The sequence below is a fragment of the Drosophila gunungcola genome, chromosome 3R (assembly GCF_025200985.1).
Source record: "Drosophila gunungcola strain Sukarami chromosome 3R, Dgunungcola_SK_2, whole genome shotgun sequence".
In the NCBI taxonomy this organism is placed as follows: Eukaryota; Metazoa; Arthropoda; class Insecta; order Diptera; family Drosophilidae; genus Drosophila; species Drosophila gunungcola.
Genome location: NC_069139.1, coordinates 2735310 through 2752711, shown reverse-complemented (window position 1 = coordinate 2752711; position 17402 = coordinate 2735310). Strand labels below are relative to the sequence as shown.

Below are 17402 nucleotides of genomic sequence, written 5' to 3'. Positions count from 1 at the left end.
TGCGCCTAAAAGTATGCACTAAACTGCAAGAACAAAGCAGCCCGATAAGCAGGAAAATCAGGAAGAGAAGACAATCGGTGGGGAAAATAGGTGGAAGGATAATGGTTTGGTCAGAGGAACAGCTCCAGACACCGAGGCAGAAGCAAAAAACTGACAGCCGTTGGGAAACAGGCTTTGTTTTGTCCAAAAATGCACAACCAGATGTCTGGTTTATGTTTCATTTTGTAGCATTTCTTTGTCGCAATTAGTGTGTATATGTTTTTCTGAAGCTACTTCATATATTTAAAAATAAAGTAAATGCTGCCTATTCGTAAAAGAAAATATTTTTTGAAAGCGAACCTATAAAACTTTTCTTTAATGGTTCTTAATCAAGATACAAAGAGAATTTCCTATGATACGATTCACTCTACTGTTGCTAACAAATCTTAAAGTGTATCTTTATATCTATTCCATTAATTGCACATACTTTTCCTGCTTTGCAGAATCCTTCGTAATTTATGCTGGACCCCACAACGTTGCGTTTCAGGTTTTACTTAAAAATTTATTTTCATTTCTCTCAAAGTGCGAAAAATTTTACCACGTTGAGTTTTTTGCAGCTTGCTGTTGCTTAATGTTCAAGTGTCGACCACCTCGTTTCCTGTCTCTCTCCCTGTGTATCTGAAAGCTTGTTCCAGCGAATGTGTGCATATTTGTCTGTTTTTGCAGCTTGTTAAATATTTATTTGCCCTTTTGTATGACTTCTTCAACACCAGACGAATGTTAGAGCAAAGGGAATGTAGGATTTGCCAGGAATTTTGAACTAATGACATTTTAGAATATCTATAAATGTTCTGAGGAAAAGGTATACTATAACAATAAATTTTTCATTCTAATTTGAAAATTCTTAAATTGTAAAGTTTTAACCTCTTAAAAACCTGTGAAAAAGAAGAATTTTAAAAATTGTTCACTGTTTTTTGATTTTTGTTGTGGCTTTGAGACAATTAAGCCGTTAAAAAATCATATTTTTGAATATAAAAAATCTCGTTCTTATTTATAATTAGTCATAAGGTATTTCCTCTTTTTGCCTCTTGATCTTGTTGCTGGTTTAGGTAATCTTTAGGTAATCTCATGATGTATTTTTCTTTTTCATGAGTTTTTTTAATTAGTTGCAATTAAAAATTTAAGTGGCTTTTTCAACCCAACGACATAGAACATTGTCAAAGAGAGCTTAAAGCGCGACTTAAAGCCATGTCAGACACATCTGTCTGTGGCTGTGGCCCAGTAAAATTTCATAACCTAATTAACTTGGAGGGCTGTACTCCTTGAATTTGGACAAAGAAATTTCCATTTCACCGGCGGACCGGAATGGGACTTGAAACTTTGGAAAGTTTTTCTCTTTTCTGGCTGTCCATTGGACTCTGCTAATTGCACTTTTTGAGTTTCCAATTATAGTAGGTTAAATATTTATTTAAAACCAAATTGTGGAGTAAGCTGCAAATGTGAAACGTGGCCAAAGGACCGCCCACAGAAAATGGAATAACGTGACTTGCTATTTGTGTAACCTGGCCAAGGATCCTCTCCTATTCAATGTTAAACAATGATGCGGGTGCATTTGGGTGGTAAAGGGGGTGGTAAGCCGGCAACAAAAGTTTAATTGAATTTCCTTCACCTGACCAAAGCTGGTTGACGTCAAATGGTCCATCGTTCCGTCCCTGTCTTATTTTAAAATATATATATTTCGTATGTCTTTCAGATAAATTGCTCTAAGTTGAAGGCACTCGGTAAATATAGGTTAAGCCAAGCTTAAGAATATTTCGATAATTATGTGGCTAGCAGTTAATATTTTACATTCCTAGTAAATTTGTATGCAAAATACTCTATACCATAAATTTTTAACGAGAATTTTAATCAAATTTAAGCACATATTCCCAAATTTTCTCACTGTAAGGCATCAGATAATGGGTTAATCGATTGTGCTTAAATCAATTAATACAAAATGATAATATAGTCAGTTTAAACAGCCTCTCATGATGCATAAATTAATATAAGTATAATCGCATTAATCGGAATACTGCACATCACGTCCCCGATGTTAACGTTAAGTTAATTGAGCCCCTATAAACTCGCCAACTATTACATAAAACTCCCAACAGCAAATGCACATACCAGCTTCTACAAAGCACCAAATTATGCCGCCAATATGTTATGATATGGTTATAGTTATGGTCGAGCATGTGCGCCACTGGGTCATCGAATCCATCCGCCACGTCCTTGATCGCCGCCATTTAACCCTTCATCTCCCATCATTTGCCTACCGTTCCACGCACTTGCAATGCTGCCTGCATATTAAGCACTTGACTTTTGAATGCGTGTATCTGTGTTCCATATATGTATCTATGCCTATGCATAGTTTCAATGTGCGTTCGTGCATTGCGAAATTTATTTATAGCTTTCTCTTTTTGACTCAATTTTATTGACTTGCCTTGCGTATCTTTTAAATATACCCTTTACATTAATTGTGAACTTGTGGCCTCAATAAGAACAGTTTATCATATGTATACATATTTCAATTTAAAAATGGGGTTTGCTTTAGAATTACATTACATTTAATAATGAAATATTATTCTATAATCTTAAATTTATCAGAAATTAAATGCTGTACTTACAAAATATCAATTTTACCAACTGTTTGTACTCTTATATGTACTTTAAGTTCAAACAGTAAACTTAAGAGTATGTTTCTTTTTATTTTAAGAAAACGATGCTATGGCACTCCGAAAATTGCATCAATATGCACCTTACTTAAGCTTTCTTGATTTATTAATGGATTTTAAAATGTACTAAACTTTTCAAATCATCAAATTTGTTCGCTCATCGTTGCTGTACAGATTTATTTTTCAACTTGGGTCTGTTTGTGGACTTTCAAATAGATAAACGCATTTAAATTGCAAGGAAGTGCAAACTTTGCCACCAGTTCATGGCTGCTGGCCGAAAATTTATGTTGACAACGTGCTGGGCCCCCACGTCACCGCTGTACCACCCCACCACCCGAAAACCACCCAAAAACCTCCCGAACACCATCCCATTTCCCCTTTTATTTTCCACAACGCCCAGCTGTGAGAGTCGAATGAAATGACCAAACCGAACCAAACCAAAAAGTGCCGTGCGCTTATTAATGGGTCATGTGTGCAGAGCTAAAGTTTTTTTTAGCCCTTTTAGACACTTAACAAAAAAGATTTTTGTCCCACTTTATTTTTTAACGTACAAGTTTATTTTTCTATTATTTTAAAAGGCAAATTTTATTGCAATTTAATATTTTCAATTGTTTCAATTCCTTTTTAAAATATGTAATTTTAAAGAACTTGATTCATTGTAATTTTTGTTGAGTGTTTTAAGAGCATATAGCGAAGCATCGGGAAAGAAGGAGCATCCTATCTTTTACTACTTGGTCTGTGGTCCGAAGAGTTTGCTCTGAAAGTTTCACTGCCCTGTGGTGAAAAGTTTTTGGCACCGATCCCCTGAAATTCCCCAGCCTCCTTCAGATTCGCCCGCTGTATATTCTTCTCGTCGTAGTTCATTTTTGGTAATTTCCCGCCTTTGGCTAAAGCAAATTATGAGCTTCATTTGCATTTTCGCATTTCCAACTGTGAGGAGCAACAAAAGAGCTAAAATTGAAAACGCGATTTGCTCGAATTTACAATCGCAATTTACATAGGTCCTTTCTCCCCCGTTTCCAAAGGTGTTGCCAAATGCATAAATCATCAGCCTATATTTACACACACACATACGAACACACGCATCAAGGACTTGGTACAACAGGACGTATTGTTGATTTGAAATTCCATCGGCGAGTGGATCAAAAATGGAAAATGCCAATGTAATTTCAGCAAAGACAGCTGTTGATGCTGCCGTCGATCCACAGCGAGCAATAAATTAACCTTACCATCGAAGGAAATTAAGCCAATATTGCGTATACGCAGAGTAGGAAATTAAGTGGTTTGACTCGACGGAAAGTCCATAAGGTGTAGGTAATAAGCATTGACCAATCTAAGCTTTGAATCCAATCAATTTTTAACATGAACTGTTCTTAGAGTTCTATTTCTGGCATTATCCGCGTAGCTGATAAAGTCAACAGAGCGTTAAATTCAGCTTCTGTGATTGTAATTGTCAGTTCCAGCGAATTGGCACAACAAACCAACGCAACTTGACCCAAAACGTAGTCGAGTGCAAACGGAAAACGCAATAAGAAGTGATTTTGCTGGGGGAAAAAAAAAATGAAGAAAAAGCCGCTTGGTCCCTGACGTAATTAAAGCCTGGGAACAAGCGGAAGTTGCTAAACAAAAAAATGGGAAACTCTGAAAAAATTTTAGAATGCGTCGCTCTACCGTAACAATACGTTTCCTGTTGCAGGATGGAGAAAAGGAGCAGCTTGTTCGACTGGGAAATTAAAAGTACCACAACAACACAGAGACAGAGCTCTAAAACAGAGCAAGAAAAACAAAAAAAAAAAGGGAAGCGAATCAGGTGAAAGGACGACAATAATTGGAACAGTAGAACGAATCCCGTCGAATGTTGTCGCCTCTGTGCAATATCGCTGCAATGTGTGTTGCAACACGGCACCAACATTGTAGCTGCTGCTGCTGTTGTGCCGCCACAATAACCGACTAGCGATGGCGACAGCCGCAGAGCAATTTTAATTGATTGTGGCTTAGATGGCGAATGTGTGCCCCCATTTGAAAGGCAGCATTAAACGGTGAAAATGAGGTGTAAATAACAACAAATTAGGTCAACATTAAGTAGGAAATGTAAACAAACTCAATGACAGCCTACGCTCAAAGTATTCCTTCCTAAATGAACACAGTTTCAAAACTGAAAATGATTCAGTAAAAAGAAAAGTTGTAACTGTAAAATATCCTCCAAAGATCAAAAAACGTTGATCTTTAATGATTCGGAAAATAAAACTCAAAATTAGTTACATGGCTTCCTTATAAGTTATAACAAATATAACTCAGCGGATTGTTGAGTTTAAAGGCTTGTTGCCTCGTTAATTTTTCGACTTTAAAATAAAGCGATTATTTTTATTGAACGCAACAACAAAGAGTGAATATATAATTGATAGCCTTTAATTCGCCTGATGGAGCACACCAGCCTGTTTGAAGACCGTGTTAATTTTCCATTTAATTAAATCCATTGTTTATGTAGTATACTTTTTTGCGCAGCAGTTGCATTTGCAGCCACAAAGGAAACACGAATGTCCAGTACCGCAGTTTTAATTTCTAAACATCCATTCTCAGAGCAATACATTTTCTGCACTTTGTTCTTGTTGCGTGTTTCACGCCATTATATTTTTAATTTTTTCATTGTACTGCACAAACTTTTTATGTCCTGAAATTGTTAGCACCTTATTCTCCGCGATTTGCTGGCTTGTTTCGCATATCGTTGCATATAGCTTGTCATTTTTGGAATGTGGCAAATGTGCTGCACTCACGCATTCCGCCAACATATTTGCGAAAATCCTTCTGCCACGCCCCCTCCTGTCAGCCCTCTTTTACTTGGGACAATTTTCCGGCGATTGTTATCGCCCGTCGTTTGTTAAAATTGCACCCGCACAGCGGCAACAACACAATGTGTAAAATAATGCTTGCACAATTACACAAACAGACACGGCTTAGTTTTTTCTCTGCCGGCAGCCATTTTTCCATTTTCCGTTTTCCCCGCTACGCTATTATAAATAACAAACAAGAAAATTGTTTATAATTACACATTAGCAGATAATATATTGCATGTTGCCGATGTTGGCAGCCATTTGGCGCGGGCATGAGTGTGTGTGTGACCAATTTGTTGGCCCGACGTTCGAAACATGGCTTTCTGGCCGTTGTAATTGTTGCAGTTTCAGGTCCACTCAATTTTTTTTTTATGATTTGTTACATGGAGCTAAAGTGATGTCATTATCGTCGATTACGAATGCGATTATATAATAATCACTTTGAGTTGAGCGCTTGGGGGCGCCAACGATTACGATAATTTCCATTCCTAAGGGTTCTATCTTTGAATTGAAATGTTCATTTGTAATTCAGACATATTTGCAAGAGCATCTGTGATATGATGAAATACAATGAAATACTTTACAAATGGCTAATCATACATTCCTGTTCGAAAGTATGCACTTCTAAGCACGTTTTTGATTTGGAACTGACTTAAACTCATACAGTACATCATTTTCGAAGAGGCAGTTTATTGAAAATAATATTTATTATAGCCATACATACATTCCTCATACTTACAAAATAATTCTCCAAAGTGTCTAATTTGCAGGTTAATTTTGCTTTAAATTAAAAGCAAATCTAAAACGTTTCGTTCTGAAATATATATAGAAAGACAGAGAATAAACACGTACACTCAATTGCTCGCACATTAGAGACATTAAAGGTTCCGCTTCTCCCCATTTAATGTGCAGCAAATTGAGGAGCAAATTTATCCAAACACACATGTACATATATGTGAGCAATAAAATTATAACAATCATGGGCAAGAAAACAATATAATTGCAGCCCAGAGCACAGCAGGCCCATTCAGGGTCTCTTGGATGGCAAAGACGAAAGGCTGCCAAATGCAACAGGATTATCCGTCCCTTCATACTCTCCATTCCCCGAAAAACACCACAGGCCATTGTTTTGTCCATAAATATGTTTCCATAATATGTCTCTATTTGTTGCAACGTATGAAGAAAACGGAATTGGGGGTTTAAAGACTGAGTTCTGTAGATTGTAGTTATAGAGAAATGGGTGCCCTACATTTTTAAATCATCTTAGTTTATATATTTCAAATTTCTAAACTACATTTAAAACCTTTTCAAATTTATTCTAAAAATTCTCTAAGAATTACAAAACCATAAACACACTTTTCTAAGCGTGCTAAAACTAAAACGTGTACAATACATTTTATTGGACATACACTTTTACTTAATAGAAACACTAAACATAGAAAAAAAAAGTTTTGTTCAACTACAATAATCAATAAAAGCCAATTTAAATGATAATCAGTTGAAATACTAGCTATAACATTGCTAATTATAATGTGCACAGTTTGTTTTTACTTTTTGGCCAATTAAACAGTTATGGTTTTATGGTTTTTTGTTTGGTTTTAAGAACACACACACAGAATTCAACAACAAAAACAATTGAACTAAGCTTTGAGTGGTTTAAAAATTTTTGATTGTCGTTATTATATTTGGTTTTATGCTGAGTTATTATGGATGGGATTGATCAGCTGGTTAGAGCTTACCTTGTGGCTGCTGTCAGGCAGGCAAACGCTTTAATGGGTGTCTGAAACCTGCAATGTAAAAGAAAACCGGAAAAGAAAAGAAGAAAAGTACGCCACTGGTAAAAAACACTTTTTCAAATCGATCTCGCTTAAAATGCTCTCACATTATTTTGTATTTTTTGCCTTGTTTGGGTTATTCAGTAAACACTGCTTATGGTTTTAGGGTTTGTTTGCTTTTCTGTTACTACAAATGGTTGCATCAAAACTAGTTATGTATATATAGGGATATAAACGAATTGACAACTGTTTTTATTTATTGTTTTTTGATGGCCGACCACGAGTCAATTAAAATGCATGGATCGTTATTGGGTGGTATACTCAATAGGGATGTGGGAAAAATATTTAAATTGCCAGTCACAAGCACGCAGAGAATTATTTACATGGGTTTTCAAAAATACTTCTATGGGCTGTCCAGTGGAGCATCATAAATTTGATTTAAACCAATTTTATTTCTTAACTTTTAGCTGATTGCATACTAATGTCCACTGTAACAGATGAAGCAAAAAAAAATGTCAAAAATGTTTTCATCTACATCTCCAACAACTACAGGATAAGCTATAGCTAATTTACCAATATGTATGATGTTCAATGAAAAATTATTTCACTTTATGCGGCTGGAAAATTATTTTACTTTTATATTATATTACACATACCAAAACCATTTAATCGGGAAAGTTATTTACACAACAACTGAGGACCATGTTAAAATGCATTATAAAAAATTACATATTTATATGCGAATGAAATTAATTAACCAAAGTAAGCCACACTAACAACGACAACAACAACAAGGACAACAGGATATATAGGGGGATGGATGCGTTATACCAAAACTCCAATAATGCCTACCAACCAACTCAGAAATGCCAACTATATTCATATTATTTTAAATTATTAATGGTCTCGTTTTCGGTTATTTATTTACGCTGTGACATAAAAAACTATGTATAAAATATACACCGAATCGTACAAGTATTTTGCTAGGCACACAACATTTATTACACGGCCCTACGACATGCCGGAAGACAAACAATAAAATACCAAAACCAAAATTCATATGTAAACATGTGAATTGTTTATTATTTGTTTGGCAATACGCTTTCGTGTTTATTTGAGACATGTGTGTGTGCGAAAAAGTTTTAATGTTCAAATTTAATTAGCATAAATATTGAACATTTACGGAGCCCACAGGGGTTTACATAGTTTTTAAATGAATAAAAACGGGATAGTTGAGAAATATGGTTGGAAAAAGCTCGTGACAAATTTAAATTGTTTTCTAATGTAATTAATTATTCACTCAATGTGTGAAACTTTTAAAAATGTTGAATTTGAAAAGGTTACAAAAATATTTTCTGTAATCAGAAGATAATATTATTAAGCCCCTCAGATAGTTTCTACCCCATTTAATTTAAATAAAGAGCATTCTATATGTATCTTCAACCCATTTATCTTTCTACGGTAAAAAAGGGACCCACACATGAAACTTTTCCCTCAAAAAAAAGTTTGCCACCTTTTAAATTGAAATAAAGTATCTTTTCACTGGCTTTTCCTCCAACACCTTTTACTTTTTAGTTTTCTGCCCACGAAACTAGGCCAAAATGCAAGTTTCGCTCCTCTAGATGTGACACCAAAATGTCAACAAGTCGACGAGGCGTGGAGGCTCGACTGAAAAGGCTAATGAGAGAACGCATCAGGCGAAATGGCCCGAGGGACGTACTCATTTGTAATTAAGAGCTGAGGCTTCCCACATATACTATATAATACTCAGGATGGAAAAATGTCCAACGTAATAGAGAGAGAGAAATATGCAGATTTCAAACTGCTCCTAATTAAGCGACTTTCTGTGGTCGACATTCTGATTAAATAAAATTCAGAGGCAAAGTTAAATGAATATTTGATAAGGCGCCAAAAATTAAGATAAGACCGGTGCAAATCTATATCCAGTGTTCTCTTGCCCTTAAATATTCAAAAACAGACAGCGACAATCGGGCGGAAAGAATCTTTGGCAAATTGTCAAAACAACAGAAACGACAAGGAAAACATTTTAATTTCCTGCTATAAATTGTATGCAAATGGAATAGATTTTTCCCTGATAAAAACTTGCAGCCACAAAATATGGTTTTTCAATTTGGATTTTCAGATATGTTAATTTTGTTTTTGGCGCGGTTGGATGGGCGGTTTGAGGTTTGAATGGTTGTTAAAAGCTACTAAGTACTAACACAAAAATGTAGTGAATCGATTACACATTCATAATGTGAAGAGAATGAGGTGTGGGTTAAACTTAGATAAGGATATGCTAGTATTTAAATATAGAGTACATAGTTACACAATTAGTGGGTCTACATGGGGTTAAGGCTTACACGAACACACAGTCTCTACAATGGTCACTATAGATATCCCTTTGTCACGTTGTTTTTCACCTATTTTTATAGATTTGGCGCTTACCTGAAAGAAAAGAATAAAAGAATATCGGTTAGTTTGGTTTAAAAGCTCATTATTGAATTAAGAATATATTTAATTGTTTAAGCATAATCAAATGATTGTTTTTACCTTTAATTAAATCTTATTTATACAATTTTCATATTGCATTTTCCAACACTTCCTCAACATTTGCATATCCTGAAGCGCTCAACTTCCCGATCCCCTTGCATAAACCCAGTTAATTGGCATTAAAAATGTACACGCAATCCTTTAATCGATTTAACCGAGCACGAAAGGGCTGGGATGGGTTGCAAACCGGAGGCTCTGGAAGCACCATGTGCCTTATAAAGCGTTAGCTAAACGTTTTTGTCGGGTTGTGCATCAAATATGCATATGCAAGTAGCTAAATGCTGAGTAATGAAGGAGTTCACCCGAGATGTCGTGGCTAATTTCCCAGTATTTTAACATTTTACTGTGTCAGTGTATTTATTACCATAAAACAGTAGCCTCACGGCTTTAGGTTTAACTTATTCAACCGATTTGTTTAAGGATTTGTTTAAGATGAAAACTAAAACCTTAATTTGTTTCTAATTTTTTCGAATATTCTATATTCTAAAACTAGTTTTGTAATTTGAAATTTTAAATTCCTGAGATGTGTCTATAAATCAATCTTAACTCATGTTAAAATCATTTCATTTTTAAAAATTATAAAATATTAAATTGTTTCCTGCACGCATCATTTCATTGGCATATTTGCCAACTAACAATTCCAGTAACCGCAATCTATTTAAGCCTGTTGGCATGCAGATTAAAAAAAAAAAGTTATTCCGTTTTTCTCAACATTTTTTGTATGACACAAATCGGATTTGGTAAATTTTTGCGAGCCGCTCGTATGGGTATGGATATCAGCTTCTCACTCACTTTCGTTTTAGCCCGCCGCCACACCATTTGACAACTCTGTCGGGCCAAATAAAAGCCATGGCAAATTTTGGTCTATTACAATTTTTCGCTTTCGATTTTTGCAGCATGGCCCAAAGAGCTTAACTCATAAATCTGGCACTCGACCAGAGAAAATGGAAGGTAAAGAATTTGGGAACTTTAACATTCATTGTTATGAAGAATTGTTACTGGCACGAGTTTCGCCCACTGTTTTTTCCTTCCACCATTAACTGCATTTTAATTGCATTTTTTATTTATTATTCTTAATTTTTCAAGTCCACCTCTGGTTCACCTTGGGGTTAAATTTGCCACCAGCTCAGATTGGGCTGAAAAAATATTTGCATGTAAAATAATTTGCTGCCATCGGTCATATACAGTTTATAAATTATATAATGCATATATATTTTTTCTCGAAACGGAAATACATTTATAATTGCACATAAAACCAAAGCCGTTTACAGAGCTTTCTGGGTGTGGATGGGCGTTTGCGTTTCGATTTCCCGCTTGACTTCAATGTTTTAATGATTCACTCACTGCCGGCGGGCTCTACGCATTGAGCCCCGATATGCATACGTAATTTCCTGCTCGATTTTAACGGGAACAGAGGGACTGGAATGATGAAGCTCGGCTGACTGTCCATTTTAATGGTGACATTTAATATGCGTTAATTATGCCATTTATGGCCCGTTGCGTTTGGGTTTCGGGGCATATGTGCTAAATGGTTTGTCGTTAAAAGGTCTCATCCATTTTTTACCATAAGCATACAATTAAGTAACACCCAACTCATCTCAAATTGCTTTGGACAGGGGTTTATACTTTCCCAATTTAGTTTAATAAAAGTGAATAAAACTTTGACAAAAATGGAGAGCGGCAAATAAAAGTTTTAGATTGTAAAGGGAACTCCCTTTTGGCTTAGACTTATGCAAATTGTTTGGACACGCTGGCGAAGTGCGTGTTTTTTTTCAAATGTGCCTAAAGTTAACAACATTTAAAGTTGAACATACCGTTAACCTTTTTTACTATAAATTTAAGGTCTTAAAAGAAAAAGAAACGAAGAACGTAGTTGTTTCTTTTTTTAAGCAATTTATAAATGGCTCAAATAAATAAATTCATAAGTAACTGCAAATTTACATGTTTAATTGATGTGTATTAAAGGTTCAATTAGAATAATTCATATTCTGCTTTCTAACAGACAAACTTAATAAATTAGCCTTAAAAGCCCTCAAAAAGATTAAAGTTCGAACTCTAAATTTAGATGTATTAAACCCTACCATTGTCATATACCAATTAAAATGACAATAGTGGTAAATAATCGAAGTCGGAAAAGAAATCGAACGTTTGGGCAACACACAGACATACAAACGAAAACCCTTGCACAAGTTAGTGTTGTCTATTTCTGGGCAAAGCTTTCACGCTGTCGAAGCTCAGCAAATTTTTATCCAATCCTGAGATCTTACAAATACGAAAATAGTTCAATTTTCCCCAAGCACACACAAAAATATTTTTATACAAACATATATATATATATACAAAAGTGAAGAGAACGGGAACTGAGGTTCAAAAATTTGGGTTTAGGACGGATAAAATAAAAAACGTAAAACGGAAATGGAGGGTGTTTGGCTGTGTATATGTATCCGAGTATATGTGTGTGGGTCGAGATATTTGAGGCGAAACGAATTGGCGCTGTGCTTTTCTGTTGTTGGTGTTCCCATTGCCATTATATTTGCGGCAGGAGAATAACTGAAATGGCAGTCCCAAGCACAAAACTTGGCAGCAGCAAAAACCGCAGGGGAAGTGGCGAGTGAGACCCGTAAATGTGAAATATAAGTAGAAAAAGCAAAAAAAAAAACAAAATTCACACGAACTTTTGATACTGGGGATTTTCTCTTTTTAGTTTATCAGGTATTTTAAATGCATAGAACGAGACAGGTATATTTTCAGGACCAACAATCTAATTTTCTTTAAATACGCTGCTCAAAAATGTAGTAAATCCAAATATCTTGTACTCAATTTAAAACATTTTCCCATCAATTGAAATATTTTTATGTTAAATCGAGCATTTTACTTTATATATAATATGTTTATATTTTATCCATTCATTTTTAATTTAAATATTATTTATACAATTTGGATATCAATGGTCTGATTTTTTATTATTGATTTTAAATTATTAAATTTACTAAGAGAGTTACGGCTTGTTTTCTTTATGTTATTTATATGAAAACAACCTTTTTACTAAGGTATATTTTACCCTTTTGGTTTCCCTTAACAACCACACGGTATCCCATAAAAATTAAATTACATATTTGTCTCGATTTTCTGACAGGACCCCTCATTAACCTTAAGTTCCCTTCTTTCCATATTCTCCCCAAAACTCGTATCAAATTGCAAAGAGGCAGCAGGCGCAAACTTTGCAGCTATTAGAGGGTGTCTAAAACTCCAAAAAAAGGTTCTTCACACACATGCAGAACGCCCGCATTTTCATACACTGTAAATATAATATTTTATTGTACAATAAATACAAAAAAAACACATACGAACGAAGGAAGGAGCCCAACAAAATACTAAGTAAAATGGCGCGCTACTTTCCCTTGGCCGAAAACGGATTCATAACATGAAATTGCTTTTCATGATGGTCCGCTCACACAAAGAAAGGCCCCAAAATACATGAAGGGATAAAGGGTTGTGTCTATGTTAATGGTTTTATTTCTACTGCATCTATGTTTCATAACTATTACATTTCCTGCCCACAGCACCCTTCTCTTGAAAAAGAAATTGTGTTTGGATCATTTCAGCGCGTCATATTACAACAGAGGTCACGAGTGACTGTATAGTAAACGTGAGATATGCGTGTTTCTATAAACAAAATTAATTTCAAATGCAGCTAACTTTGCTTATTAAAATTCTTTATTACAACTTTGTGATTTGTTTTCAAATTGAAAAGAAGAACTTGTAAGACATGCAATCTATTACTTGCGAACTAGCAGAAATTAAATTATACATTATTTTAGAAATAATCAACATTTTACGCTGACTTTCGGCAGTATATTTCAACCTTTACTAAAGTATTAAGGTCGTATTGGAAACTATTTTAGCAAATTTTTTTAGGGAGAGCTTAATACTATTTAAATTGGAAAGTCAAATGCCAAAACAAATTTTATAAATCTGTTTGAGTACTTATTCCCATATTTGAAAAGCCAACGCATTGCAAATATAACATATATATACCTAAATTTTGCAATTGCCCTTGGCTGCTGTCATATTCGGTTAGCTTAGTAAACAAAACAAGTGGGAAAACTGTTTTTCCCTTGCGAATAATTGGGCACGCATTGAATAAATATTGGCAAAAGTAATCTAAACAAGAAATTTACCAAACAAATTTCGTATCTTTAAAAAAACAAGAGAAATTAAAATGATTAAATAATTTTATAAACAAAATTTTTACAAATATTTACTGAAACCTTCTTGCTTAGCATGAAAAAAATGATGTCAAAAATACCATCAGTAGATAAATTTCTTAACCAAACTTGTTAATGCTGGGATCATTTTCTTTGCTCTAACTCTAATTAACTTTAAGTACTGATTTTCAGATAGTTGAGCGTACTAAACGTTACTTCCTCAATTTTCTTGGCGGCTCTCATTTTTGTTTTCAATCCGTAGCTTAGCAAGCAACATAAATTATAGTTTTTATTCGTTTCTCATCAAGTTGACTGCACTTTGTCAGGCGTTACGGTTGCTTTCATTATTGAGCAAGATAACGCGCAGCATGCAGTATCTTGGGTAACAATGTTTCCTCAGTTTACTATGGCCAAACACTTTGCCCACTTAATTGACTATTTGCGGTGGTTTATGACAGAGTATCGCACTCGTTTTAAACAATTTTAATTAATATTGTTACCCACAACTGCACACCGATGCAGGGCGCGTTGAAAAGTTTAATTGAAATTTAATTATACGTAGCATGTGTGAAGGAAATTGTGTGGCATCTGATACCGGACTCTGTTATTCCTTCTGGTTTCCCAATTCCCCACAATACCCATTGGGTGAAGGCGTCCATCCAGAGCATCTCGAACTCAAGCCAATTGAGCGTAAACAACAAATTGTTGATTTTTTTTGTTTGGTTCCCTCGATTCGATTCGATTCAATTCGACCCGTTTCGATACGGCTTATGTTGGTTTTGGCCGTTGCCACTTGAAATTTTATGCCAGTATTTGGCTTTGCGCACGATTGATTGATTTATATGAATGAAGCACAGACATAGACCCACTGACTAAAGGCTCGATTGCCATTTGATTGCATTACTTTCCCATGGATTTTAAATGGAAATGCGGGAGTTATGGATATAAAGATAAGTACATTTTACCCCCCTTTAAATGTACTCTTTCTTTGGTTTTTTACTCGCCGCACATTTGTAACCTTTTTGTGTGCAAAATATTTTTTATGGTAATACGCTTAGGTGAACAACGCTGCGAATCGCTTGACTGAACTCAACTTCAAACTCCAGCTGTCTGCACAGAAACATCGAGAAATGAGTGGAGAAGAGGTGTGCAGAGTTAGTAGACAAAGGCTTTCGCATTTAAACTTGTGATTTATGGACCATACTTTACCCTTGAAGCCGGGCCACTATGAATGATATCATATATCTCTTCGCGGTACGATTGCAAACATTGTTGGGACCTATCATCTATGAAGTTCATTTGAAATTTGTTTATACAAAAATTTTGCATTCTGGAGAACTCAGGTGAACCCTGTGAATGATTAAATCGTGCTTTTTTTATTCTGAGAATCACAAATTGTTGCAATAAGATGACTGATGTGAGACATATGACATGATTCACATTTGGATAATAATTCATTCCTCAATTAGGATGGAAATGAGTTCATAGAGGGTATGTCTAATTAATGTTTGGTATTTTTCGTTAATGACAGTTTTTTTTTAGAGAAATTTTACTGTTAAATTTTAAATCTAACAATATTTAAGTGAAATATTATATGTAAAATTCTGTATTCAATAGTCTGATATTTGTTTGTACTAATTCATTTTTTATTTATCTGTGCTTGAACTATGCAACTTGTATTTACTATTTCAGGATTGGTAATTTATTTAAGTACATCTCCTAAATAACTTATCTATGCATTAACATTCAGGAAGAACATTAAATAAAACAGAAAATATCTCCCCTTTTTTCTGGCTGGAATAAAGCATTAATTATTTTGCATTATTTGTCTCTTGCTTGCAGCAATTTTTCACTCCCCTTCTTATTTGGGTTTTTGTGGAGGACAATGAGTGCCAGAGTCGTGTAATTATGTGCCACTAAAGACGGCAACGAAGCAAATGGTGCCAGGCACATAAGGAATAAAATAAAAGGAAACCACAGAGACGGGAAAACGCAGGCCAGATTGACATACGAAAAAATAATGTAGAATCGGGGGAAACACAACCATGGAGCTGGCAAAAAGGGACTGCTTGTGGCCGATTCACCTTGAACTCGAAAAATGAACTTATCGAGACACTGGTCTCCTTCGTAAAGGCCCCAACTCCCTTTTTTTGCTCAGTTCCGCCGTCTTGCTCTGAGGAACTCCACTCCTTGGGGCGTTGGAGCGTTATAACCGGGTGAGCGAAACGGGGATCCAAGCTGGAGGAGCTGGAGGAGCAGGAACTGGTAACAGGTAACAGGTAGAGGTAAGGTAAGGTAAGGTAACTGAGAGTTCCACACCACACCCGTACGTTCGTACATGCCTTTGTACGCGCTTCCCTGACTGACGGTCGGACGTCGACTGGCAGCCAGTTCTGCCTTTTCAGCTGGTTTCCTTCGGCTCGTTTGTTATACCCTTGCAGAAAAGGTACTCCTAGCTAAGGCATTGGTAATTGTTATAAATTGACGTTGAAATTTAAATCTTTAATTGAATATTTTATTTTTAAAAAAACCTAATTACGTATTACTGTAATTTTTGGCTAAGAAGAAGTTCATCCTAGGCCTTAGACATTTTTTAACGTTTTTTAAATACATGTTTGGTATAGACAAAATGTTGTATTATGACTACAATTTGAATTAACGGTTTATAAAAAAATATTTTCTTTTACTTTTAATAGTATTCCTAACTTAGTTTTTCAATACATTTTAAACTAAAGGAGCTTTTTCGAGTTACCAAGTATAATGGATAATTTAATCCAAGTTCCCAGAATTTGTTTAACATTTATAAAATACATGTTTTACAAATCGATGATTATAATAGATTTTTCTCACTTAACAGCTTATAACATTTTTTACTTTAATTATTTGTTTAATTGTTAAGACATACTACCTGTCACAAATCTTATAAATTCTATAAAATGGTACCAAGCCATATATGTTATTAAAAAGTCTAAGAGTATTTAAAGCTTCGGTCTCCACACTACGACTTACTTTTCAGTTTTTTTTTTTCACATTTTTTAACTCAAAGTTTTGTGCGTGGTTCCTTCGGTTTTTTTCGTCTTCACAGCCGCACCACTTCTCCCTGCCTAGCTGCTTCCTCTTGGCTTTTTCGTTGCCTTTAACAGGTTTTCATTTAAAGTTGGCAAAAGCCACCTCTGCGGAAATTGTGTATGCATGTGTGTGAGCCTTTAGATTTCACTCGTCAAGGTTAGTCCACAGAAAAAAGAGGGCGGAGCGACCCAGTTAATGGCCTTGGTTCCTTTTCGAGAAAATTCCCATTATTATGTCACAGATTTTTGATTGACTTTATTTTACCTCAACAAT

At 35.0% G+C, this 17402-nt stretch overlaps 1 protein-coding gene across 6 annotated transcripts in view; it reads right to left on the bottom strand.

Moving 5' to 3' along the window:
- LOC128258697 (uncharacterized) overlaps positions 1-17402 on the bottom strand; it is a 102278-nt gene that overhangs the window by 42693 nt on the left and 42183 nt on the right. For 4 of the 6 annotated variants that reach the window (XM_052990496.1, XM_052990521.1, XM_052990512.1 and 1 more), the window contains exon 3: positions 7264-7311. The exons of the other annotated variants lie outside the window; for them this stretch is intronic. In XM_052990496.1, coding sequence (XP_052846456.1) covers positions 7264-7311 — 48 coding nt within the window. The remainder of the gene's footprint in view (positions 1-7263; positions 7312-17402) is intronic. 6 annotated transcript variants of the gene reach the window in all.